Source organism: Giraffa tippelskirchi, chromosome X, assembly GCF_054371585.1.
Source record: "Giraffa tippelskirchi isolate mGirTip1 chromosome X, T2T-mGirTip1v1.2.pri, whole genome shotgun sequence".
Taxonomy (NCBI): domain Eukaryota; kingdom Metazoa; phylum Chordata; class Mammalia; order Artiodactyla; family Giraffidae; genus Giraffa; species Giraffa tippelskirchi.
Window position 1 is genome coordinate 104057616 of NC_137289.1, and position 25708 is coordinate 104083323.

A 25708-nucleotide genomic window follows, 5' to 3' on the forward strand; every position below is an offset into this window, starting at 1 on the left:
AGTTTTCTGAACGTTGAGCTTTAAGCCAACTTTTTCACTCTCCTCTTTCACCTTCATCAAGAGGCTCTTTAGTTCTTCTTCACTTTCTGCCATAAGGGTGGTGTCATCCGCATATCTGAGGTTATTGATATTTCTCCCAGCAATCTTGATTCCAGCTTGTGTTTCTTCCAGCCCAGCGTTTCTCATGATGTACTCTGCATATAAGTTAAATAAGCAGGGTGACAGTATACAGCCTTGACGTACTCCTTTTCCTATTTGGAACCGGTCTGTTGTTCCATGTCCAGTTCTAACTGTTGCGTCCTGACCTGCATACAGGTTTCTCAAGTGACAGGTCAGATGGCCTGGTATTCCTATCTCTTTCAGAATTTTCCACAGTTTCTTGTGATGCACACAGTCAAAGGCTTTGGCATAGTCAATAAAGCAGAAATAGATGTTTTTCTGGAACTCTCTTGCTTTTTCGATGATCCAGCGGATATTGGCAATTTGATCTCTGGTTCCTCTGCCTTTTCTAAAACCAGCTTGAACATCTGGAAGTTCATGGTTCACGTATTGCTGAAGCCTGGCTTGGAGAATTTTGAGCATTAGTTTACTAGCGTGTGAGATGAGTGCAATTGTGCAGTAGTTTGAGCATTCTTTGCCATTGCCTTTCTTTGGGATTGGAATGACAAATGACCTTTTCTAGTCCTGTGGCCACTGCTGAGTTTTCCAGATTTGCTGGCATATTGAGTGCAGCACTTTCACAGCATCACCTTTGAGGATTTGAAATAGTTCAACTGGAATTCCATCACCTCCACTAGCTTTGTTCATAGTGATGCTTTCTAAGGCCCACTTGACTTCACATTCCAGGATGTCTGGCTCTAGGTGAGTGATCACACCATCATGATTATCTGGGTCGTGAAGTTCCTTTTTGTACAGTTCTTCTGTGTATTCTTGCCACCTCTTCTTTAAAAGGTAGGTACTCTTAATAGTCTCATTTTCCAGTTGAAACTGAAAGAACTTGCTGGATTTCCCCCAGGTAGGGAGAGCTGATTACAGTGCAGAATTGGCTGACTGTCAGGAAGTGGGGGGAGGGTGGCTGGACTTCCTGTCCTTATTACTCCTCCTTAGACCACCTTCCACTGCATATACAAGCGCAGGATGCACCCAGAGTGGACTTGCTCCCAGGAAAACTTCCTGGAGGAGGTCTGGGAAACTACAACTGGTTGAGGCCATGCCTCTGGAGCTACTGCATAAATCCACACACTTCTTCCCTGAACTCAGCCTTCTCTAAGTTGGCTGAGCTGGCCCCAGGAAATAGGGCTGGGAGCAGAATGTGCAAGACTCACTGCAGCTGTTTCCCCGTTACTGAGATGGATTCCTGGGGCAAATTTGTGACTGATCTCTTGCTGTATTTTAAGAGGAGAGGAGGAGGAAGTAGCTCTGACCTAGCCTTCCACTGGTCTAAGAATGGCCTGAGGCTGGCCTCTCTGGAGCAGGGATGGACACAGCCCAATTCCTGCCATGCTAGCAATGGCTGCAGCTAGTGGCTCCTGCCAGGGATCACAAGATAGCCTTAGAGTATTCCCTCACCCACCAGTCCAACTGAAACTTAGATAGGCATGCAGTTTGAGAAACCTTAGGGTGGAGGGGCTCTGCACTTAGCAGGACTACTTTCTTGGCAGAAACTATGAAGGGAGCCAGCCTCAGCCTGAGGGAGCTGCAGAATCTGTACCTTTGCAGTCCCCTTTGCCTTCTGCCCCACCTCACTCTCCTGAACTCTGGTCCCGAGCAAAGGTAGCATAGCCCACTGGGAAAGGACAGCATTGGGAGCTGGTGAGGTAGTAAGGAGTATGGAAAAGAGGCCTGAGTCAGATGGCTAGGTGGGGCTGGGCTAGGGGGCACTAGCGATTCCTGCCAGCTTCTGTCCTACTACCTTGTGGGGGACACAGGGCAGAGACACTATGGGTTGGGTACATAGCTCTGGAAGGGAAAAGGCAGGGAGGTAGGAGACAGCATAATTTCAACTGTGGCCTTTGCCAGCAAAGATGACCCTGGGCCTAGTTAGGAGGAGGACCTGAAGCTAGGGGAAGAGAATTTGATTCCCGGGGATACAACCCTGCCTAGTTCACCCACTCCCACCACATATACAGAAGGCTTTTTAAATTGCCCTTAACAGAGGACTTTGTTTAAATCCACAAATGTCTTTAAAATCCCTTAACACTTGGCTCTTCCTCAGCATGGGCCAAGGCAGCTGGTCCCTTAGACTTCCTATAGTTGAATGTCTTTCTCAAATGAGTGGCCTTTTACACATGGTCTCGACTTAGTGACTAAACAACAACAAACAACTACTTCCTAGGAAACTGAGATCTGACCTGAAATAACAGGAATGCCAGTCTTTCTCATTTGCTTTGCACTTTACAGTTTACAAAATGCTTTTGGTGTTCATTATCCCATCTAACCTCACATCACTGCAGTGGACTGCAGATAGAGAAGCTATTTTGATCTCCATTTCACAAGTGCCCAAGGCTTAGACAGATGCCTTGGCATGATCTGGAACCCAACTGTGGACCATGGCTCCTTCCACAGCATACTGCTGATCCCTATGACAGAGAAGGGGACAATGTAGGGAGCTGTGGGCTTCTACTACAACAGAGCAAAGAAGCAAGGGCAAGAGAAAGCCCAAAGGGACTACCCTCTAGCCAAGGCATCAAGGTTCTATAAAGCAGCCCTGTTTGAGATTCAGTTTGCCTAATTCTTCTGTTTGCAGAAATTCCAGCTCCAAAACCCATAGGACAGTTAAGTCTTCAATTCAGAAGGATGGGTAAGCCTATAAGGTTTTTCACTTAGCCTTTGGTTTTCCTTCATGCCCAACCACACTTACTAGTCTTGCCCATCCTTTCCTCTAAATAATTGGCATTTTCACTCACTCCTGTCTAAAATGGCCCAGAATGAATGCCTCCTTCTCAAGGCATTCTCTTTTCTGAGTCCAGGGATTATCTTTTTGCCTTTCAAGTTTATCCTGGGATATGATCACAAGGTATGAAGAATGATATTTCAGCACTCAGCTTAACCAGTAAGGCGGGCTCTTCTCTAAGGTCTGCATCATATTGTGCCTTCAGACTGTTATGTAGAGGATTCTCTGTTAGCCTAGGAGCTTCCCAAAAGCAAGGGCTGGGGTTTTGAACCCTTCTGGCAGCACTGAGCTTAATAATTATCATTTAACCAAGTGTTCTAGTGAGGTTCCTTTCATTAATTCCACAGAGGGGAATAGAATTTCACTTCTAGGCGATAACTCCACTTATTGTCACCCTATCTCCTCAATGCCCAACACCATAATGACAACACTGTCAATAATTTCAGGGCTGTGGTAAAAACATCTGTGCTTTGAAAAGTGAAGGACTCAGATAGATGATAGGGTCCCTATTCCTATTAGACCCCGGGGCAGAGGACTCAGAGTGTGTGTGTGTGTGTGTGAATCATTGTGCATTTGAGGGGTAGCACTGTTTATTGTGGTCCTACCAGTTGCAGGGCTGAGCTGGAACAATGCCATGTTAAAATATGTCACACAGAATCAAAAAAACAAAAACCTAACCTGAGCAAATTGCAATACAGATTTCTGCAGAGAAGAGATCAGATGATGGTATTTTTTTTCTCTTATTTTGGGGGTAACCAAACATTATCATGCTACAAGTTTAATATTCAGTTCTGCAGAGTGCTCCTGATGGAAGCTTAGATCACATTGATGAGTCAAGTGTCAGGCCAAGCAAGGCAGAAGGCACAAAATTACTATTTGCAAGACAAGATCAGGGACTCCAGGAAGATTCCTCTAATGTGGTCAGAGGATAGAGTGTAGCTGCCAGGCTCTCTCCACCCCCAGAGTGCTAGTTCTTAGTTTCCCACTGTAGGTGAATGTGTGATGTTTTTACCGTGGCAACCAGTCACAGGGCTGATGTGCTGGCCAGGTACTCTTAGGACAACAATGTGGCTTGCCTCTCCTTCTCTCTCTGTCTCTGGCTCCCAGCAGCTATTCTTTCTCCCTTCCCTACCCAAGCTCCTTAGGTGCTGGTGGCTACCCTGCAAAGAGAGGACAATGGTGAGGGACTTTCCAGGGAGGGGTCACTGGGCTTTAGCAGGCTGGTCACTGATCCAGCTGTTAATCAGCTATAGTCACTGGAATGGATACATCAGACCATGGGGGTGGGGAGGGGGATATGTTGGGATAGGTGGTGGCTAGCCCTTCTTTTTTTTTTCTATCTCTGTGACATTTGGCTATTTAGAGGACTGGGAGCCTAGACCAGAAGGGTGTGTCTTGCATCAGGTTTGTTTATTGAAATAGCTGTTCGGAGCCTAACTGACCAGGGACATAAGTCGTGTGGAGTTGTGCCTTCAAGGAGTTCCCTTTCTAGATAGGAAGTTAGAGGGGGGTCAAAATAATGAAAGGAGCAGAGAAGAAACAGTCTGCCTCATGGTTCTCATGGTGGTTTCAGTTACAGAAAGTGAAAAGTTGCTCAGTCGTTTCTGACTCTTTGCGACCCCATGGACTGTAGCCTGCCAGGCTCCTCTGTCCATGGAATTCTCCAGGCAAGAATACTAGAGTGGGTAGCCATTCCCTTCTCCAAGGGATTTTCCCAACCCTGGGATATGAACTCGGGTCTCCTCCATTGCAGGCAGATTCTTTACCATCTGAGCCATCAGGGAAGCCCCTGTGGACCACATTAAAATCTGTTACCAGCAGAACAGTCACTAGAGAGTCTAGACCTATCCCTCACATAACCACTGAGAGGGAGGTATTTCTAGGCCTCTTGGACAGAGGATACTGAATCCCAGAGAGTGCCTTGCCCTGAGGCTACTATGCCATCTTAGCTGATTCTGGATTGCAGCTCTGGAATGTGGGTCTGCAAGGCTCCTATTCTGGGCTTTTGAAGGTCTGAGCATGGTCCTACAGGCAATTTAGGTAGCCTGAAGGAAGAAAGTGAAACTTCGGGTCTACTTTTCTACCCAGTTCCAGGCAAAATGTCAGTGAGAGCCCTGGCTAATGTGAAATTGAGGCCTGGTTCGTACAGAACCCAGTGAATACTTAATGGGCTGTTTTTACCAGCTGCTTTTCAAAACTTCTGTGTCATCAGAACTGACTTCCCTTCCACCTTTCTACACCACCTGCTGCTGCTGCTGCTAAGTCGCTTCAGTCCCTCTGTGGCCAATAGCACCTGGGCCTTTTTCATATCTGCAATTCCGCCTGCCCAGTGTGCTCCCTTGAACTTAAGGTGACCTGAAGTGAGTAGACCCAGCAAGTGGGGTAGGGGTCATGGCTGCCTGTTGCTCAGTGTATGGTTTTTGCTGCTTTGTGGCCTAGAGGGTGCTGACCCAGCAAGCCAAGCATATGGAGTGCATTAAGGTTTTCTCTACATTTTCTTTCTTTGTGGTTCAATTCAAGCCTGAAACCACAGACACCTGTGAAAACAAACCCAGCCTGGATGCTTGCTCACCAGTACTGTCTCTCTTTGTCTTTCTTATCTTCAGCCCCAGCTGTGATGCTTCCTGACTGATGATGTTATAACAGTGCCAAGAAGCCAGAAGGTTGCATTTTTTAGCTGAATACACCTGAGTTTTCCCCACCATCATGGAGACCCAAAAGGATGAAGCTGCTCAGGACAAGGGAACAACAGTCTCTATGGATACCCAGAATCAAGGGACAGAGAAAGGGGCCAAAAACAAGGCATCTGAGACAACAGAAAGGCCCGCATCAGAGCCACCTTCATCTGGTCCAGGTAGGCTGAAGAAAACTGCCATGAAACTCTTTGGTGGCAAGAAGGGCATCTGTACCCTGCCTAGTTTCTTTGGAGGGGGACGAAGCAAAGGTTCTGGGAAAGGCAGCTCTAAGAAGGGTCTTAGCAAGAGCAAGACCCATGATGGCCTGAGTGAAGCAGTCCATGACCCTGAAGACATTGTCAGTGAAGTAACTGGCCTCTCCTTACCTTTGCCTGAGTCATCATGCCGACTTCCCAGCTCTCAGAGTGTCCATGGGTCTTTGGAAACAGGCTCCAGATGCAAGAGATCTGTGGCTGGAGCCACAGAGAAAGCTGGGCCTGAGAAGGCTCACTTTGTGCCCAAGCCAAAAAAAGGCCTGAAAGGTTTTTTCAGTAGTATTCGGCGTCACCGGAAGAGCAAGGTCTCTGGGGCTGAGCAAAGCAATCCAGGAGCCAAGGAGCCTGAGGGGGCCAGAGCCAGGCCTCATGAGTATGTGAGCTCAGCCCTTCTGTCCCACCCTAAGGAGGTCCTCCAAGCCCCAAGAAAGGAAAATGCCAAATCCCAAGATGTCCCTGGGCCGAAAGTTTCTTCAATAACAGAGACTTCTCCGGCAGCCACTGAGAAAGCAGCCTTTAAAGATCCAGAAAAAACCTTGGAGTCCTTTGCCTCAGCACTCTTGCAGCCCAAACCTGCCCCTGAAGCCAGTGGCCCAGAGGAGCTCCATAGTCCAGAAACAGGGGAGAAGCTTGTGGCAGGAGAGGTAAATCCACCCAATGGCCCTTTAGGGGACCAGCTGAGCCTCCTCTTTGGGGATGTCACATCTCTGAAGAGCTTTGACTCACTGACAGGTTGTGGTGACATAATAGCAGAACAAGATATGGATAGTATGACAGATAGCATGGCCTCTGGAGGCCAGAGGGCCAACCGAGATGGAACCAAACGAAGTTCCTGCTTGGTGACCTACCAAGGAGGGGGCGAGGAGATGGCCTTGCCTGATGATGATGAGGAGGAAGAAGAGGAAGAGGAGGTGGAATTAGAGGAGGGAGAAGAAGTCAAGGAGGAAGAAGATGATGATTTAGAATATCTGTGGGCAAGTTCCCAGCTGTACCCAAGGCCCATACTAAATCCAGGCTACCATCCCACCACATCCCCAGGCCATCTTGGCTACATGCTTCTTGACCCAGTTAGGTCTTATCCTGGCTCAGCCCCTGGGGAACTTTTGACTCCTCAGAGTGATCAGCAAGAGTCCGCCCCCAATAGTGATGAGGGTTATTATGACTCCACTACACCAGGACTTGAGGATGATTCAGGTGAGGCCCTGGGGCTTGTCCGTAGGGATTGCTTGCCCCGAGACAGCTATAGTGGTGATGCCCTCTATGAGTTCTATGAGCCAGATGATAGTCTTGAGAACTCCCCACCTGGGGATGACTGCCTTTATGACCTCCATGGTCACAGCTCTGAGATGTTTGACCCCTTCTTGAACTTTGAGCCCTTTTCTTCCCCTCGGCCACCTGGGGCAATGGAGACAGAGGAAGAACGGCTAGTGGCCATCCAGAAACAGTTGCTATATTGGGAGCTTCAGCGGGAGCAGCGAGAGGCCCGGGAGGCATGTGCCCGAGAGGCTCACGCCAGAGAGGCCCATGCTCGAGAGGCCCACACCCGGGAAGCTTATGTCAGAGAGGCCAGACCTCGAGAGGCCTACGCCAGGGAGGCCTGTGGCCAAGAGGTCCGTGCTCGAGAGGCTCAAGTCCGAGAGGCCCAGGTGCGGCAGGAGAAGCCCATCATAGAGTATCAAATGAGGCCTTTAGGCCCATCAGTGATGGGTCTGGTGGAAGGGGCATCAGGGGCCTCTCAGACTTCCCACAGAGGAACCACCTCAGCTTTCCCTGCCACTGCAAGCAGCGAGCCAGACTGGAGGGACTTCCGTCCTTTGGAGAAGCGTTTTGAGGGAACCTACTCCAAGAAAGATCAAAGTACTTGCCTGATGCAGCTCTTCCAGAGTGATGCTATGTTTGAGCCAGACATGCAAGAAGCAAATTTTGGAGGATCTCCCAGGAGGGCCTACCCTACTTATTCACCCCCTGAGGAGCCAGAGGAAGAGGATATTGAGAAGGAAGGGAATGCTACTGTGAGTTTCTCTCAGGCCCTTGTGGAGTTCACCAGCAATAGGAACCTCTTCTCCAGCATGTCCTGCAGCTCTGACTCTGATTCATCCTTCACTCAAAACCTCCCTGAGCTGCCTCCCATGGTGACCTTTGATATCGCTGATGTGGAACGGGATGGGGAAGGCAAGTGTGAAGAAAATCCTGAGTTCCACAATGATGAAGACCTTGCAGCCTCCTTGGAAGCTTTTGAACTGGGCTACTACCAGAAACATGCCTTCAACAACTACCGCAGCCGATTCTACCAAGGCCTACCCTGGGGTGTGAGCAGTCTCCCTCGATACTTGGGACTACCTGGCATGCACCCTCGTCCTCCACCTGCTGCCATGGCCCTCAGCAGGAGGAGCCGCTCCCTTGACACTGCTGAGACCCTGGAGCTGGAGCTCTCCAATTCTCACCTGACTCAAAGCTATATGGAGTCTGATGAGCTTCAGGCCCAGCAAGAAGATTCAGATGAAGAAGAGGAAGAGGAAGAATGGGGCCGAGAGAGTCCCCTGTCTCTCTATACTGAACCTCCAGGAACCTACGACTGGCCTTCCTGGGCTCCCTGTCCTCTCCCAGTGGAATCTGGCCATGCCTGGATGAGTCCTAGCCAATTGAATAGGCCTTCTAGCCATCCATATGGCCAGGCAGTCTGTTGCATATCTCCTCTCTCCATGTCAATGTTGCTGTCAGTATCAGGGCCAGAGCCAAGGGCACCTGGGGAATCCAAGTCTCAGCTAGCTCGGCCTTCGCACCTACCCCTGCCCATGGGCCCTTGTTATAACCTCCAGCCAAAGGCCTCCCAGAGTGTGAGGGCCAGGCCTCAAGATGTGCTGCTGCCTGTTGATGAGCCCAGTTGCTCCTCCATTTCTGGAGGCTTCAGCCCCAGCCCTCTGCCCCAGGCCAAGCCTGTGGGCATTACTCATGGTATCCCTCAGCTGCCCAGGATCCGGCCTGAGCCCCCAGAGCCTCAGCCCATTCACTATGGGGCTTCCAGCCTTGACCTGTCAAAGGAGAAGGCTGAGCAAGGTGCCTCTCTCCCCACCAGCTGCTCCTCCACTGCTATGAATGGAAAACTAGCTGAGTAGTCATCATCAATTCTGGAGTGAGGGGCATGGGGCCTGAGCATGTGAATGGGGATCAGGGTTGGGCAGAGGGGTGGGGGTGGGGGTTGCTGTTTAACTTGAAAATCCTTTTGGCCAAGGAAAGCTCCTATGAGTTTTCACCTTTGTTTTCCCACTTCCCTTGTCTGCCATCTGTGGCCACATTAAGCTCAAGTACATCTGCCCTGGGAGATTGCTGCTTCTGTGCTCCAATTTTTGCTTTTGGGTTTTTCCTTGTGACCCATGCAGGGTTTGAGATGCTCTAGTTTTGTGCCTATTCAAATTGCCAAGGTAGTGATTTTATACACACACACACACACACACACACACACACACACACATATATGTATATATATATATATACATATATGTGTATATATATATATATATACACACACATATATATATATATATATATATATATATATATATATATATAAAATGTATCCTTGACACAGTCTGAACCCTTAGCACCTCTGCCATTTCTCCACCCAGTAAATGAGCAGCCAGGTCTACACTGCCTCCCACTTGGGGACTAGGAGCTTGTTTGCTATTAGCAGTGTGCAATTATGGTACAGATCCTCCCCACTCCCACTTCCTTTGGTCTTGGCATAGTTGCCACCATCACATCAGATGGTATAATCTAGTATTCCCAGCTGGCTGTCCTCAGAGAGGATCAAGTAGCATGTGTCTCACTGCCTGTTGCTGTGGACTTAGGCATCATAACCAGTGAGGGTCTTTTAACCTGGCCTGCTATAGCTTGGGTTGAAGACAAAAATGCTAATTTCCTTAATGTAATGACCAAATTCATCTAGTTGCAAACAAGACAAAATAGGGTTATATTGTAGACACTACCATAAGTCTTGAGCTCCGGAATGATAGGAATTTTTTTTCCTTCTTCGTTTCTTTAAGCTTGTGACAGCCTGAATTGCAGATGCTTTTGAATTTTGGTTCTTTTTTTCTCCAAAGGAAATTTTCGTTATCTCATTACAAGGAACACATTCTTTTAATTGAGATACAGGAAAAGAAGTGGCCTAAACTAGGCTCGGGTATAGGGGATGGGATTTTTTACAGGTTGCAGGAGAAGGATAGGAAAAGGAGATTCATTCATTCTCCTCGTCAGGAGAGAGGATTTCATACATTGCAGAGCTCATGTCAACTCAGCTTCTTAAAAGGGAAAATTGCTTTCCCCCAAAGACAAAAAGTTCCTTAAGTGTTGCCCACCCTTTCACTGGATGCTTTAAAGAGGCTTCATGCTAGCATTCCCAAGAGACAGGACACCAAGGGTATTTAGGTTGCTATTCCAGTTTTTCTAAAGAGCCTTCATTTTCCAATTAGCCAAGTTCTTAGTATCATCATAGGACTGGGCGTCTTGAGAGGAAAGACTGTGATCTGCCCTCACTCTGCCAAGCTGAAGGACTCCGATTTGTGTGGTAATTGCAGCCCCTTATGGAAAGAACGGCACCCTTCTTTCTGCATTCACACAGTTTTCATGTTAAACTAGCTTGGAAATATTGGTGGGGAAGAGTTGCTGTCAGGAAGACATTGAAACAGGCTAATCTTGCCAGGCTCTATCTCTCATTAATCACCAATACAGGAGGGGTCCTTTTAAATTTCACCATTGGAAATGGTATATGAAACTTTTTGCCTAGGTGTGTTGACCCAAATTATGATCCTTGCTCCCTTGATCCTGTCCCCATCCTCCACCCATCTCCATGCCTATTAAGAGGTAAACAGGGCTCTTGCTATTCTGGAAGAGATGCTGTTGCCTGCCACCCCAAGTCAAGATGACTTTCTGGGCAAACTGCCCCTTGGCCATGAGATGTGTCTGTGCTGGTCTTTGTCACCATTTTTTGGATTGGGGTTAGCCCAGTGCCCCTCTCCACAGAAAGCAAACCTGGACGGTAGAGGCTGTACCCCTGGAAGCACCACATGAATTTGTATGGCACTGACACCAACACTAAAGGGATGCAGACCAGCTCTCCAGGCTGACTTTGTCTGCATTGTGAAGAAATCTGTCAGTCATGAAGCTGGAGAAGCAAAGAGGGTGAGGAAGGCCCTCCTCAACCCTAGCATAGCATTCCAAGAGAGAAGTGCCCCAATTCCTGGCTTCTCACCAAAGTTGCCCTGGGAGGGTGGGACTAAAATTGGCCTGGCTGTTTGGCAGGAAGGAGACACTCACCAAATGCCTTTACAACAGGGGAACGCTCACCACTTGCCTCTTCTGTCTTTGCTTGTCCTTCAGGGCAGCTCAAGCTCCTGTTTGTATGTAGACTGTGCCAACCACAGCAGGTAGTAGAGCCATCACCAACCACCAGAGCCTGCTGGATCACCAACCTGTCTGAGAAGAGAAAAAGTAGGTGGTCAGCCTTTGGCCAAGGGCTAAGAGCTGCCCTCTGTAACAAGAGGGCAGCAAGAGGTGCCACCTCTGAAGGGGACAGTCATAGCCCTGACACACATTGCTGGGCTTTGGAAGGTCTCATATCACAGTAAGTTTTAGGGCTGAGCATCAGCTCATGGTTTGAACATTGCTACCTGCAAGTCCTTTCACTGTCCTGGCCAGCCCAGAGACAGGATCCTCACCACCAGAAATAAGGCAGTCAGGGTGCATGGCTACAGAAGCAGGCTCCTTTGAGTCTACTCTAGATCCAAGCAGTTCATTTCTGAATCCCAGCTGCCCTAGAAGAGGAAGGAGGACCAGCTGGGGATTTGTGTGACAGCACAGGGTGACACTGGGAGAGCCAGCCAAGCTTTAGGCCTCTCCCCAAAAATACACCAGTGTTTGCTTGGCTAACACCAAATATGTTCCAGACTACTAAATGTGTGGATGTTAAGTCCACAAATGAACACCATTTCAGCATTGCAAGGTCAATGTTTTTGGATGTGACTTCACAAGAAGATACGACTTAAGAGAAGGTGACTGCTCTTATCTTGCTATCCAGCAAGCAGGCTTATATATAGTGTCAGATAGCTCTGATCCTGAGAATTCCCAAGTGAGACTGATCCTTAGGGGACCAATGACTGTGGATAAAGAAGACCACCTAGAATGTCGCTCCCAGGGCTGTCAGTTTCTCTGTTTTAACGCCTTCAAGGAAGCCCTGCCTTGGGGCTCTTTTAGGGCCTGCCCCAATCATCTGGACTCAACTTAGGCACCAGTCCACGAGCCTTCTGGGCCAAAGGCTTTGGTCAACACCAGTCTTTCTCCCTCAGTACTGTACCAAGGAGGGAAGTAGCTTCCCACACCCAGGGTGCATTCCCCTCATCCTGCTGCCAGTGACTTTCCTACCCTTGCCAGTGCTACCACCCCACCTGCCCTTGGCCCTCAGGCCCAATTGCTAGAGGGAGATGGGGTTTAGCAGGGAGACTTCAAGTTTACCCATGTGTATGTTGCATCCAAGTTGTTTTTAATATATATATATATATATATCAAAAGTCAATTATATATTTTTGTATTGTTTGCATTTTATATTCATGGAAAACAATGTATCAATTGTTCTTTTCTGATATATTTTATTTTTAAGCGGTGCTGTTTACAGTTTTAGACAAAACGAAGATGACACAAAAATTGCTGCTGCTTGTGCAGAGGGCTGGCATCTCAATTGCCCAGGACCCTCGCTCTTTCCCCTCTCCCCATCCCTGATGTATCGCACTGTCCATCCCCTCCCTCCATGATAGGGACAGCATAAGATGCCCAGGTATTAAGACAAATGCCAGGTGACTCAGGCATGTGGAACCTGGTAAACAGCATGTCTTTTTATGTTTATATTTTTTTCTTTCAGACTCGCCCTTCCCTGTGGGTAGATCTTCTAGAAGTACTCATGTCTGTGTCTCTCTCTTTCCTCTTTATGTTTTCTGCTCTAGTTTTGAAACCAGAATGCCCATGTTTTGCTATTTGTCATGTTGGGTTTCTCCAAAGAGCATTTTGGGGGTATTCTTCACCCAGTAAGGAGGGCAGGGGATTTCTCAACTATTCCCCCTTTCCCCAAGAAGCTGGGGGAGACAAATGAAAGTGATGCTTGAACCATCAGGGATTGGCCATCTCATTGAGGAAACCCTTACATGGGACTTTCCAGGAGCTCAGTTGATTGTGACGTTCACCCAGAAGAGATGTTGGGGAATTCCTTGACCCCTCTTGCTGCTTTGGGGGAATCTCTTCCTCTACCACCATTCCCACTCCCCTGCTGTGCTCCAGCTCACACATGGATGGAACTTTGGGGGAACAGTGACTATTAGAGTGATGGCTTGCTGGCCTGATTCCCTACTTTTCCATTCTATAGTCACTCCAAAGAAGAAAATTCACATGGCATGTGTGTGTGTGAGGACTGGACCTACTGAGAGGCGGGGCTTTAATTATTATTCTTGTTACTATTGGTGCTTATTTTCCCTGATGTATATGGGGGCGGGGTGGGGCAGGGTGGGGTTGGGGGTACCAAGAATGTATACTTAGGTCATGTTAAATAAAATGGCTGGGGGACAAAGGGAAGAAGTTGGAAACTGCAGTACATCCTTACCCCAGGTGTAAGAGTTCTTTCTCTCCCAGTGAAAAATGGGAAGCATGGCCCCTGGATGTGCCCTAGCTTCCCCTTCCCTATCCCTGAGACATCATGGAATTGCCTGGATTGTGACCTCTCCAATCCTAGTTCTCATTGATGTCTGGATATCTTGATGCACTGCCTGTTTGTAACAACAAATACTTCTTTTACTGAATGTTAATAAACTGGGTTCAAGAGGGACCCCCAGTCACTAAAGTGCATTCTTGTGGTTTGTTCCACATCAGTATGCCTGTGACCCATGGTTGCTGGGTTTGCCCTTGAAGGGAAATGAAGAAAGCAAAGAGATGGGGGGGGTGGTCAACTAGCAAGGGGGAAAGAAGACAGAGCTGAAAGCAAAAGAAACTTTAATTTCAGATCATCCAAACCATGCCCTGCATCTCAATCTGATGATGTAGTGCTCACCATCATGTTGTCCATGCCCTGAAGCCTGCCAGGGAGCTGGCTAGTGCTTCTAAAATTAACCTCAGTTCATGTACATGTGTTAGCCTCCCCACCAGCTGGGATGCAGAGGTGTAAACTACTTACCCATGGCTCCAGCAAAATGATACATTTAATGGTAAGACTCACAGGCCAACCTGAAAAGAATAGCATCTTTTACTCAGGCCTATGGGCAGAGCTGCTGGCCAGGCTGCCCCACCTATTGTGGGGCTGAGTGGGGAGCGTGTGTCTTCTGCCCTATTGCAAGTCATCTCATCTGTTGGCACCAGAGGTGTACCACAGCAACAACTCAGTCACCTGGATCATATCCTGATTTCCAGGCCTTTTCTAGCCTAAGCAGTAATCACTTTCTCCTTTCTATTACCTGTGCCATCAATTAGGAGAAGGTGACTGTGTTAATGGCTCAGATTTCTCTAATCCAAACTCTTAACCATTCGTCCCTGGTAAGCAAGGGTGTCTGGCATCTGTTGGTGGGCTTCCTTGAGTTCTGCCCAATTGCCATGTCCAACCCAAGAGGACTAAAATAGCTACTTGAATGTGCTGTGGATAGTGCTCCTAGGCTCCTTGGGGCCCCTTTTCAGACTAAGATGTTTATTGGCCCCCAGGACCTCATGAATCAAGCAAAGCCAAAATAAATGCAAATTAGCAAGAGAGAAAAAGGAACATTCTGGGAGGGAAGTTGATAATGTATAGAAATGGAATTCTCTGTCCTGGGCTCTCATGAAGCATAGTTGCTCAAGGGACTTTTGGGGCAACACCTTCTGGAAAGGCCTTATTACATCCATGGGAAATTCATGAGGGTCAGGGAGGCTTAGATTTCTGGTGTAATTTTTGCCTCTCATTAATCAGTGAGGACTTGAGCAAATCCCTTCTCCTTGTGAGTCTCAGTTTCCCCAATAATAATGTATGAGTGGCATGGGCATACATTAGGCTTCCCTGATGGCTCAGCAGGTAAAGAGTCTTCCTGAAATGCAGGAGATGAGAGTTCGATCCCTGGGTCAGAAAGATCTCCTGGGGGAAGAAATGGTAACCCGCTCCAGTGTTCTTGCCTGGAGAATCCCCATGGACAGAGGAATCTGGTGGGCTACAGTCCAAAGTGTTGCAAAGAGTTGGACATGACTGAGTGACTAAGCACACACACACACGGCACATGGGCATAGATTTGACTAGACTAGTTTCTACATGTAAAACAGAAGATTGAGCAGCCCCCAAGTGACCTATGGAATTTTGTCAACTACCTTAGTCCAGCATGCCCCACCCTATTCTAACTCAGTTGGACTTAGGGGGAGTTCTATTGTGGTTCCCAGCATGACTGATGTATTAGACCTCTTCTTGTTCTACTGTGACTAATGGCTACCTTTGCTGTGACCCCCTGGGGAGTCCTTAGCAATACTGGAGAGAGCCATTGGTGGAGGGAACCTCTAAAGACCTTTCTTAGATCATCAAGAAAACTGCCTTGGTCAGCTCTAGTGCTATTCTCTGGTCTGCTTGAGGGCTGGAGTTCTGCATAGTGAATGGCCCTTTGTTCTTCATTTCTGTTTAGAGCAGATGGAAATCTGATAGACAAGAGACATTTGTGCAAGTCTTTTGGAGGATGCTGTAGGCAAGCTGCTAGCTCTGTACTGCCTCTACCCTGACTAGATTCTGGGCCCCAGTGACTGTGTTCCTCTTCTCTCTGGATAATTCCTAGACTTTGGCCTGTATGACTTTTGGGGGCCAGACCTAGCCAACAGGAACAAGTTGCCTGAGGTAGCACTTTCTAGTGTGCAAATTCCTTCTATCTCCATTATTTTCTTTTTTTTTTCTTTTTTGAATTCTTTTCTTTTTATTTTTTAAATAAATTTATTTATTTTAGTTGGGGGCTAATTACTTTACAATATTGTAGTAGTTTTTGCTATACATTGACATGAATCAGCCATGGGTTTACATGTGTTCCCCATCCTGAACCCCCCTCCCATCTCCCTCCCCATCCCATCCCTCTGGGTCATCCCATTGCACCAGCCCTGAGCATTTGTCTCATGCATCAAACACGGAGTGGTGTTCTGTTTCACATATGATAATATACATGTTTCAATGCTATTGTCCCAGAACGTCCCACCCTCACCTTCTCCCTCAGACAAACAATTAATCTCAAAAATATACAAGCAACTCCTGCAGCTGAATTCCAGAAAAATAAATGACCCAATCAAAAAATGGGCCAAAGAACTAAACAGACATTTCTCCAAAGAAGACATACAGATGGCTAACAAACACATGAAAAGATGCTCAACATCACTCATTATTAGAGAAATGCAAATCAAAACCACAATGAGGTACCATTTCACACCAGTCAGAATGGCTGCTATCCAAAAGTCTACAAGCAATAAATGCTGGAGAGGGTGTGGAGAAAAGGGAACCCTCTTACACTGTTGGTGGGAATGCAAACTAGTACAGCCACTATGGAGAACAGTGTGGAGATTCCTTAAAAAACTGGGAATAGAACTGCCATATGACCCAGCAATCCCACTACTGGGCATACACACCAAGGAAACCAGAATTGAAAGAGATGCATGTACCCCAATGTTCATCGCAGCACTGTTTACAATAGCCAGGACATGGAAGCAACCTAGATGTCCCTCAGCAGACGAATGGATAAGGAAGCTGTGGTACATATACACAATGGAATATTACTCAGCCATTAAAAAAAAATACATTTGAATCGGTTCTATTGAGATGGATGAAACTGGAGCCCATTATACAGAGTGAAGTAAGCCAGAAAGAAAAACACCAATACTTTATACTAATGCATATATATGGAATTTGAAAGATGGTAATGATAATCCATTATTTTCTAAAAGGCCTCTGAAGCAGTTGGGCAGAATGGATGACTTTATCCCAACTTTACAGATAAGGACACAGAGGCAGTGAGAAGTGAAATGACTTGCTCATGGTGATCTAGAACATTGACTACAAGTCAGGATGGGTAAGAGGATGGGCAGACTGGGGTGAAAGATGTGGTGTAAGAGAATACTACTAATAATTTTCCAAGCACAAAATAAATAATATAATTGATATGTGCCAGGCATTAGACACTTTAACTGCATTATCTTGTGTAATGTTTACCTTAACTGTATGAGGTTTACATTATTGTATCTGCATTTTCAGATAAGAAAACAGAGCCTCAGAAAGGTTAAGACCCTTGCCAAAGTTCACATAACCAGGTCATTAGACTTCAGATCTCCTGCTTTTTCTGTTGCACTTGTAGTGAAGCTGCTGTTTCGATGTATGTTGGGGTGCTAGGGGTTGAAACTCAGCAGCAGGCCCAAAGTCAGAGCACCCCAAAGCTAAATTGGACCTCTGGCTGCCTCTTTATCGCACTGAGTCCAGCCAAACTTCCCAGCTCCAAGCCCAGGTCAGAGGCCCTTGTGAGCCCAGGGAGCAACTACTTTCCCCCATTCCCACCTCTAGCCTTGGATCTCTGGGAATTGTTCCCAGCCAGGTGGGCCTATCCCTCCTCCCATTTAAATCTGCTATTAAGCAGCCTGGGGGAAAAAGAGATGACTAGCAGAGTGAATCAATAGATGTGAGCTTGGAGAACTGGCTTCTGGCCACTCAGACCTTCACCATCAATTGGAGCATTTCCTCGTGAAGAGTTAATTGCAAATCACTTAATAGTCACAGTGAGAAACAGTCTCATTTTCTGGAAGAATAATTTCTGTCTGATGGGCTCTTGAAGGCTACTCTCCTCTGTCCCTTCAGTTTCTCTCCTGCTTTTCCATTTCCTCCCTCTGGATGCCTGAACATATTTTCTCTCAGCCCATGGGGAACCTCATGAGATTTCCAGTGGGCCCCTATGTAGAATCCAGTGCCAACAGGAAGTAGATGCTCTGTCTGTCCACAAATGCTGTGATTAAAATTAATATTTATGTCCTTCAAGAGGCAGAAAATGGAATGGACATCCATGTCCATCCACAAACTCAGATGTGGGTGGGCAAGAAAATAGTCCTTGTTTGTTTTATTTAAAGTACCTGAATTCTGACTCCAAACCTCCCATTCTAGCAGAGAAGCAGAAAATTCCATGTTTTTCATGACTGAGGACCCACTTAAGGTTGGCACTGGAATCCAAGGGGTACTTGTATTACCCAGAAATTAAGGCAAGGACAGCTAATCCCTAATCTATTCCAGTCACCACTGATATCCTCGTTTTCCATGCCTGCAGTGATGGAAGAGAAGCTGAGAGCCCCAAGGTCCTAGGTCCTGCCTCCCTCTGGGTACCTTAAAGCCATCTTCTCCTCATCTTTGAGGCACTGCCCTAAGCAGTTTCTGTACTTCTCTACTGCCCCAGACTCAGGTGCTCTCCATTCCCACGTGGGGCTGGGAGTGGGAGGGATCTCTCTTCATTTTTTTTTTTTCTTTCAGGGATTTTCCTTGTCCTTTATGATTATATATCAATGGTGTTTTCATACTTTTATAAAAGAGTGATAGATTCAGTGATGTCAGCCTGCTTTGGCTTTCCACACCGTGAAATCCATCTTGCAAGAGGTCTTTTAAGGACCTGGTTACCTCCATGTAGCGGGGGAAATGGGGTGTGGGGATATAGAGGGACGGAAAACACAAATAAACATGAATATTTCCAGAAATTACCCAGCCACAAAATACTGCTTTATTGAAGGAAAAAATTATTTCACATTCCTACAATTTAAGACACCAAGATTTTAGTCCCTGTTCTACCTGCAACTGATGGAAACTTTATATCTCAGAGCCTCAGGTTCTTCATCCTTAAACAAGTTGGAGAACATAGAATCTCAGGCTATGGTCCTTTCCTCACCCTTTCCTTTTTGATGCTTAAATTCTTCCTATATCATCTGTCTTGCTCCTGCTCACCTCCACTGACATAGATTCCTGGGGCAGTTTTAATGCCTAAGATGTCCCTAATTATGTTGAGCTGGAATAAGCCTAGCTTAGTCCCTTGGAGTCACACAGATCCTATTTGCTATCTACTCTCTTTGCCCCATAACAGTCCTTCCAGATCTGAAGGCAGAGATGGTATTCTTTGGTTCAACAAATGTTAAGTACCTATTCTAGGTGCTGAGGGTCCAGCAGTGAATAAGCAAGATAAAAAATAAATCCCTCCCCCCACCGCCCACCCCCGCTTATGGGACTTACTTTTTTCTGCAGGTGGGCAGATAATGAAGCAAAATAAATAAAGTTATCATTTTTCCGATGGTGATAGGTACAATGGAGGGTAATAAAGGAAAGACAGGAGGTTCCAATTTAAAATAGAGTTGTCAAGAGAAGACTCACTGTGCAGGTCACATTTGAGAGAAAAACTGAAGCCTCAATGTAAGAGAAGATAATAAATACAAGGAACAACCAGGAATCCAGTGTACCTGAAGTGGAGTGAGTGAAGGGATGAGGTCACAGAGGTAATGTTGGAGTGAGGGAGATGAGAAGACTGTTGAAAAGACTTTGACTCCTGTCCTGAGTTAGATGGGAGCAGAGAATGACATGGCCTGATTCTTGTTATCTGGCGTTGTCTCTTTTCCAGGCTAAACAGGGCTACATCCTTCCAGTCTTTCCTCATATGTCCTTGGTCTAAGTCCCTTCCCCAGCCTCTTCAATCCATTCTGGATGCACTCCACTATTAGTGGCCCTCTTCAAGTATGGGTCTCAGAACAAGACTCTTTAGACAAATTCACCTAGGTCCTTTTTTATTATTCCTGAACACCTGCAAGAGGCTAAGTGGTATGAGTTTTCAGTCAAACAGACCTGGATTCTCTTTTTGGTACCACGACCTACTTATGTGAGCTTGGCTAAGTGAGACCTTCTCTAAGCCTCAACATCTTCATCTATAAAATGGAAGAAATAATCTGTACCTTGTGGGGATTAGCAATGATGTATATAAAACTTCTCTATCCAGTGCCTGGCCCATGTGGGCCCTACCCAGATGATGGTCAGTCTCAGTTGTCATTGTGACCTGTACCCTTGGCCCATAGGCAACCTCAATTCGGATCCTTGGTAGGTGTGGACCCTATAGTGGTTGAGAATCTAGTCAACCTGGTCACCCTCTGTGAAGACCTAAGCTGCTCAAGAAATATGAGTATGGGCCCCTCATATTTCTCTCACTGAGTTTTGTGAGTGCCCGTTGGTGGCTAGACTTAAGCATCCCAGAAAAGCCAGAGCTGTCAGCATCCAGGATCAAGGTCCCATGTCCCACCCCAAGGGAAGGTAGAACTGGAGACTTCAAGGAGAATGAGTGACAAGTTTTTTTCTTTTATCAAAAATTGGAAGTGCCTGGTGCCAGGAAACCTGTAGCAGGCTGTACCTGGAAGGGCATGCTAAGGTCTGAGCTGTATAATCAGAATTAAAACCATCATCTAAGTAAGGAGCTTAAGGTAGGCATGAGAAGCCCAGGTGCAAAGAGAGGAAGAAAGTGAGGAACAGTGGGACCAAACAGGTAAGCAGGAAGGAGATAACAATGGATGGTGTTTGGTGTCAAGGCTGAGCTTTTATGAGTTGCCAACAACTGTTTAGGCATGTGAACTGTATCTACATACAGGGTGCAAACAAAGAACTAACCAAAATACTTTCCTCAAGGTCCCTCCCTTGAGGGCTGCTTTCAGGCCTTAAAGCCAAGTATTTATAGGATATTTATAATGCCACTTCTGGGGCTGGACTTAGAGGTAGGCCAGTCTGAAGGACCCTACTCACCTGGAAGTTGAAAAAAATGGCTTGGGACAGGCCTGTGCAGAGAGCAGACAGAGTGTGTAACAGGCAAGTCCTTGAGATTCTGAATAGGTCTGTCACCAGCCCTGAGCATGTTTTCTCCCCTGCTAAATGGGGTCATTAATGCCTACTCAGCCTCTCTCTCCCACCAATCCTGTGCTTCAGCAGAGACTACCTTCGTTTTTCCTACTGGAAAATGCGTGCATGCTAAGTCGCTTCAGTCATGTCTGACTCTTTGCGACCCTATGAACTGTAGCCCACCAGGCTCCTCTGTCCGTGGGGATTCTCCAGGCAAGAATACTAGAGTGGGTCGCCATGCCCTTCTCCAGGGGATCTTCCCTACCCAGGGATTGAACTAGCCTCTCATGTCTCCTGCATTAGCAGGCGGGTTCTTTACCACTAGGGCCGCCTGGCAATGCAGTAGATACTAAATGTGAAGGTACTTTTTAAAAAGTTGTAAAAGGCTACAGAAATGTAAAATGGTAGTAGTATTCAAATGCTTTGGTACTGGTTGTCTGCCTTCTATAAGCTCATTTTTCTCACAAAGTCAGGGCCCTGTGAAAAGGCATTTGTACCTACCAGTAGCCAGATCCCCTCTGCTAAAAATGACATTCTATTAGGTTGAAGTACGTGAATTATCCAGTCATTGGATACAGTGACTTAAGAGTTTTATTTTTGACGTGTATGTGTGGGGCATATTTTTTTTAACTGCCGTAACTAAAGGAATTCACTTTCTTAATGCTGCCAACCTCTCAATCTCAGTTTATCCCCAACTTCCTCATTCAATCAGGTAAGAATATGAATTCCTATCCTGGCTCGCTCCTGCCTTCCTCCTAAAATAGATATGCAAATTATTTGGAAAACTGTAAAGCAAAGTGCCAAAATGGTTGTCATTATTAGTGGCATTTTCTGTGCAATTTGGATTCTTCAGGAGGAGGCTTCATGTTCAAATTGACCATTACTGCCCTCATACTGAGATCCTTTACTAAATGTTATAAAGGGATGTAGAGATAAGCAGTGGTATGTTACAACCAACTTGTACCAACTCTTAAGAACCAATTGGGCATGCATATCTCTTCCCAACTCCACATTCAGTGACATCACATGGTGGTGGTGGTTTAGTTACTAAGTCGTATCCAACTCTTGCAACCCCTGCCAGGCTCCTCTGTCTGTGGGATTCTCCAGGCAAGAATACTGGAGGGGATTGCCATTTCCTTCTCCAGGGGGTCTTCCCAATCCAGGAATCAAACCTGGGTCTCTGGCATTTCAGGCAGATTCTTTACCAACTGAGCTACAAGGGAAGACATCACATTGGTAGATGAAATTGGCAATGATGAGAGTAATTGATGGGCCATGATTGAGAGTAATGATGATGGGAAAACTACAAATATGATTTTTTTTCAAAAATATAGAATTGTTTCAATCATAAAGGATCTGACAATTTAGCAGTGGTGTGTGTGTTTCCATGTATATATGTCTGACAGCACATGCATACAGTGTGAAAGTGGTAAGGTAAGCAGGCACATGATTACAATAGATGAAAATACTAAGTTGAATCATGTAATACTGCTGTTTGTGCCAGTCAAAACTAGGTGAGTACTGGCAATTTCATATAGTTCAACCTAACAGAATATCATTTTTAGCAGAGGGGAGTACTTGAAATGGAAAAGGTTTTCCTGAGGCCCCTCAGATGACCTGAGGCTGAGCTGGAGTTAGGCCCCAGGGCTCCTAGTTCCTTGTCTTAACCCTAAAGGCTCCGTTACCACTTTATTTTCCTCTGATTCCTTACCAAAATGGACAAGGCTCTGACATGAGAAACACAGCACTGATGGGATAAGATAACCACAGGTCTTTTGCCTCATTGTCTCCACTAAGTTAAAGGTCAGAATTCACGTCCTTATATCCTTATGCCATAGCCTCATTATTCCACCACACACTTTCTCTCTTCCTCACTCTTTCTCTTCACTCCACCCTCACCAGTCTGCCTGTGTCTTACATCCTAAGAGTGCCAGAAATTTGAGTATGTCCAAAAGAGAGCAAAGGAAAGTTATTACAACAGTTGGAAATAGGATCTATGAGGAAAGGTGAAAGGAAGTGTTCCTTAAGAAAAGAAATGTACCTGTCAACAGAATAATAGTCTTCACATCTCGAAAGACTGATATACAGGTGATGCTATACTGCTTTTTTACATTTCCCGAAGGCAGAAGAATTCAACATATCACTTAATGGCATTAACCAGTCAGCCAGGCTCAAATGGTAAAGTGTCTGCCCACAATGTGGGAGACCCGGGTTCAATCCCTGGGTCGGGAAGATCTCCCGGAGAAGGAAATGGCAACCCACTCCAGTATTCTTGCCTGGAAAATCCCGTGGATGGAGGAACCTTTTAAGCTACAGTCCATGGGGTCGCAAAGAGTCAGACATGACTGAGCGACTTCACTTTCACTTTCAGACTCCTAAAAAGAGTCATTATTGACTCCTTTATTTTGCTCAATCACCATATCTAATAAGTCACTAAATTCTCTTGATTCTACCCCCTAAATATCTCCTGAATCAATTACCTCCTTTCCATTTGGCTGCCATGGTCCTAGGTCAGACCTTCACCCCTAGTCTCCATGAGCTCCATTTATCTACTCTCAGCTACTGCCACTAGAATGTTCTTTAGAAATCACCAAACTACTCAGGTCATGCCTCTTGTGAAGTCACTATTGCCTATGAAATTAATACCGACTTCCTCAACTTGGCATTCAAAGACTTCTATCTTATGGCTGCAAACTTTTTTGTAGTCCTAACTCTCACCATTCTATATACTAGAGTGGTTTCCTCATTAGGACCCACTGTTACCACCACAGGGTCTTTATACATGCTCTTCTCTCATACTAGACTTCCACCACCTTTACCCATTGAAATCTTTCTTATCCCTCATCAGTTCAGTTCAGTCGCTCAGTCGTGTCCAACTCTTTGCGACCCCATGAATTGCAGCACGCCAGGCCTCTCTGTCCATCGCCAACTCCCAGAGTCTACCCTAACCCATGTCCATCGAGCCGGTGATGCCATCCTACCATCTCATCCTCTGTCGTCCCCTTCTCCTCCTGCCCCCAATCCTACCCAGCATTAGGGTCTTTTCCAATGAGTCAACTCTTCACATGAGTTGGCCAAAGTATTGGAGTTTCAGCTTCAATATCAGTCACCTTATCCCTCATGCCACCTCCTAAATGCCACCTCATCCTGATTTCCACATCATAGGAGGTTCATTTACTGTTCTGAACCCTATTCATTTGCCTCTTTGTATTGTTACCCAACTTAGTATAGTAGAGTAGCAGCTTTTAAGTAGGACTGCTTAGGGTCCAGTCCTGACTTTGCTAGTTACTAGCCATGTGACTTCCTTGGTGGCTCAGATGATAAAGAAACTGCCTGCAATGTGGATGACCCAGGTTTGATCCCGAGGTTGGGAAGATCTTCTGGAGAAAGGAATGGCAATCCACTCCAGTATTCTTGCCTGGTGAATTCCATGGACAGGGGAGCCTGGTGAGCTACAGTCCATGGGATCACAAAGAGTCGGACATGACTGAGCGACTGACACAGCCATGTGACACTGAGCAAGTTGCTTAAATTTTCTTGCACATATTTAAAATAGGCAACTTGTTATAAGGTGTTGAATATGTAAGAAGGTGTTATAAAATTTTAAACACTTATTAACTTAAGCTCATGATGCTGTGAAAGTGCTGTACTCAATATGCCTGCAATATGCCAGCAAATTTGGAAACTGAATGCTTACTAACTATAAACTGAAACATAGTAAATAGTAAATGCTTTGTTATGTTTATATTCTTGTCTCATCTCTCTGACTAGCCTATTGTTCCTTCAGGGCAAAAGTAATACATTACTCTTCTTTATGACAGGTAGTAATGAATTTTAAAAATGTTTTACGGGTATCTTCTGGACAGAGGAGCCTGGTGGGCTACAGTCCATGGGGTCGCAGAGTTGGACACGACTGAGCAACTAACACACTGGTCCAGATGTGCTTCACTTAAAGTACAATGATAAATTCTGGAAATAACATAAAACATACCAGAGGAGAACGTAAAAAGTGGTAAGAAGAGGTGAACTGATTAGGGATCATAGAATTGGAGGAATGTAGCACAACAGCAGAACATTGTGCATCCTCCAACCCATGAAAAAAAGGTGACATAGACCTGGCATTTCCTAACCCCAAACCTAACAACAGAAGGCTGCCAAGGAAGGTTTAAACTTCTCCCAGAGAGAACAGATATCCCTCCAACAACATCATATGGTTCCAACAGCACCAGCAAAGAAGACTGACAGGGAGTCCTGCTGATAAAAAGCAGTGAAAGGAATCATTTCCCTTCTCTGCTAGGCCTCAGAGTCTACTATTAAGAGACATCAAGTAACTAGGTGATACCAGCCAGGGGTATCCTAGCAAAACAAATGGCCCGGCCTAGGATATGCTCCTCCTCCTTTCAGGGCAATGACTATTTTCACCCAATCTAGGTTCACCAGGTGGCCTGGCCTGGGGGATTCTCTCTAACCCCCAGGCAGCATCATCAGAAACAAATGGGAATTCCATCAGGACCAGATAGACCAAGAAGACCCAAAGAAAACTACCATCAAAGCCAGAGCTAACAAAAGTAGTCCAGGCTACTGTTAAACCTAAACAGGATGACTTCCTTCCAACATGAAACATTTATATAGAACTTAGAGTCTCCTAACACACTATACAAAATATCCACGATAAAATAAAAATATCACCCATCATACAAGAGCCAGGAAAATCAAACTTTAAAGAGAAATGACAATCAACAGGTGCCAACACTGAAATAAATCAGATGTTGGGAATTATATGAAATGATTTTAAAGCAACCATCATAAAAATGCTTCAGTAGCCAATAATAAATTCCCCTGAAGCAATTGAAAAATCAGAAAGTCTCAAGAATGAATTAGAAGTTATCAAAAAGAACCAAATAGAAATTTAAAAACTAAAAAAAAAAAATTAAAATGTGGGTAGGCTCAAAATTGAAGA

At 45.9% G+C, this 25708-nt stretch overlaps 1 protein-coding gene and 1 long non-coding RNA gene across 4 annotated transcripts in view; one reads left to right on the top strand and one right to left on the bottom strand.

Moving 5' to 3' along the window:
* AMER1 (APC membrane recruitment protein 1) overlaps positions 1–25708 on the top strand; it is a 53435-nt gene that overhangs the window by 16401 nt on the left and 11326 nt on the right. For 2 of the 3 annotated variants that reach the window (XM_081565576.1, XM_081565577.1), the window contains exon 2: positions 5500–9167. In XM_081565576.1, the coding sequence (XP_081421702.1) occupies positions 5600–8959 (3360 nt within the window). In that variant the 5' untranslated portion in view covers positions 5500–5599 and the 3' untranslated portion in view covers positions 8960–9167. Of the gene's footprint in view, positions 1–5499; positions 9168–10312; positions 10408–11219; positions 11331–25708 lie in introns of those variants that run through there. The other variant, XM_081565578.1, reaches the window with a different exon arrangement.
* Positions 13417–25690, bottom strand: LOC145536371 (uncharacterized). The gene is made up of 2 exons (XR_014075808.1): positions 24237–25690; positions 13417–15084 (listed from the first exon to the last, which is right to left on the bottom strand). It is a non-coding gene; the product is annotated as an uncharacterized LOC145536371 (long non-coding RNA).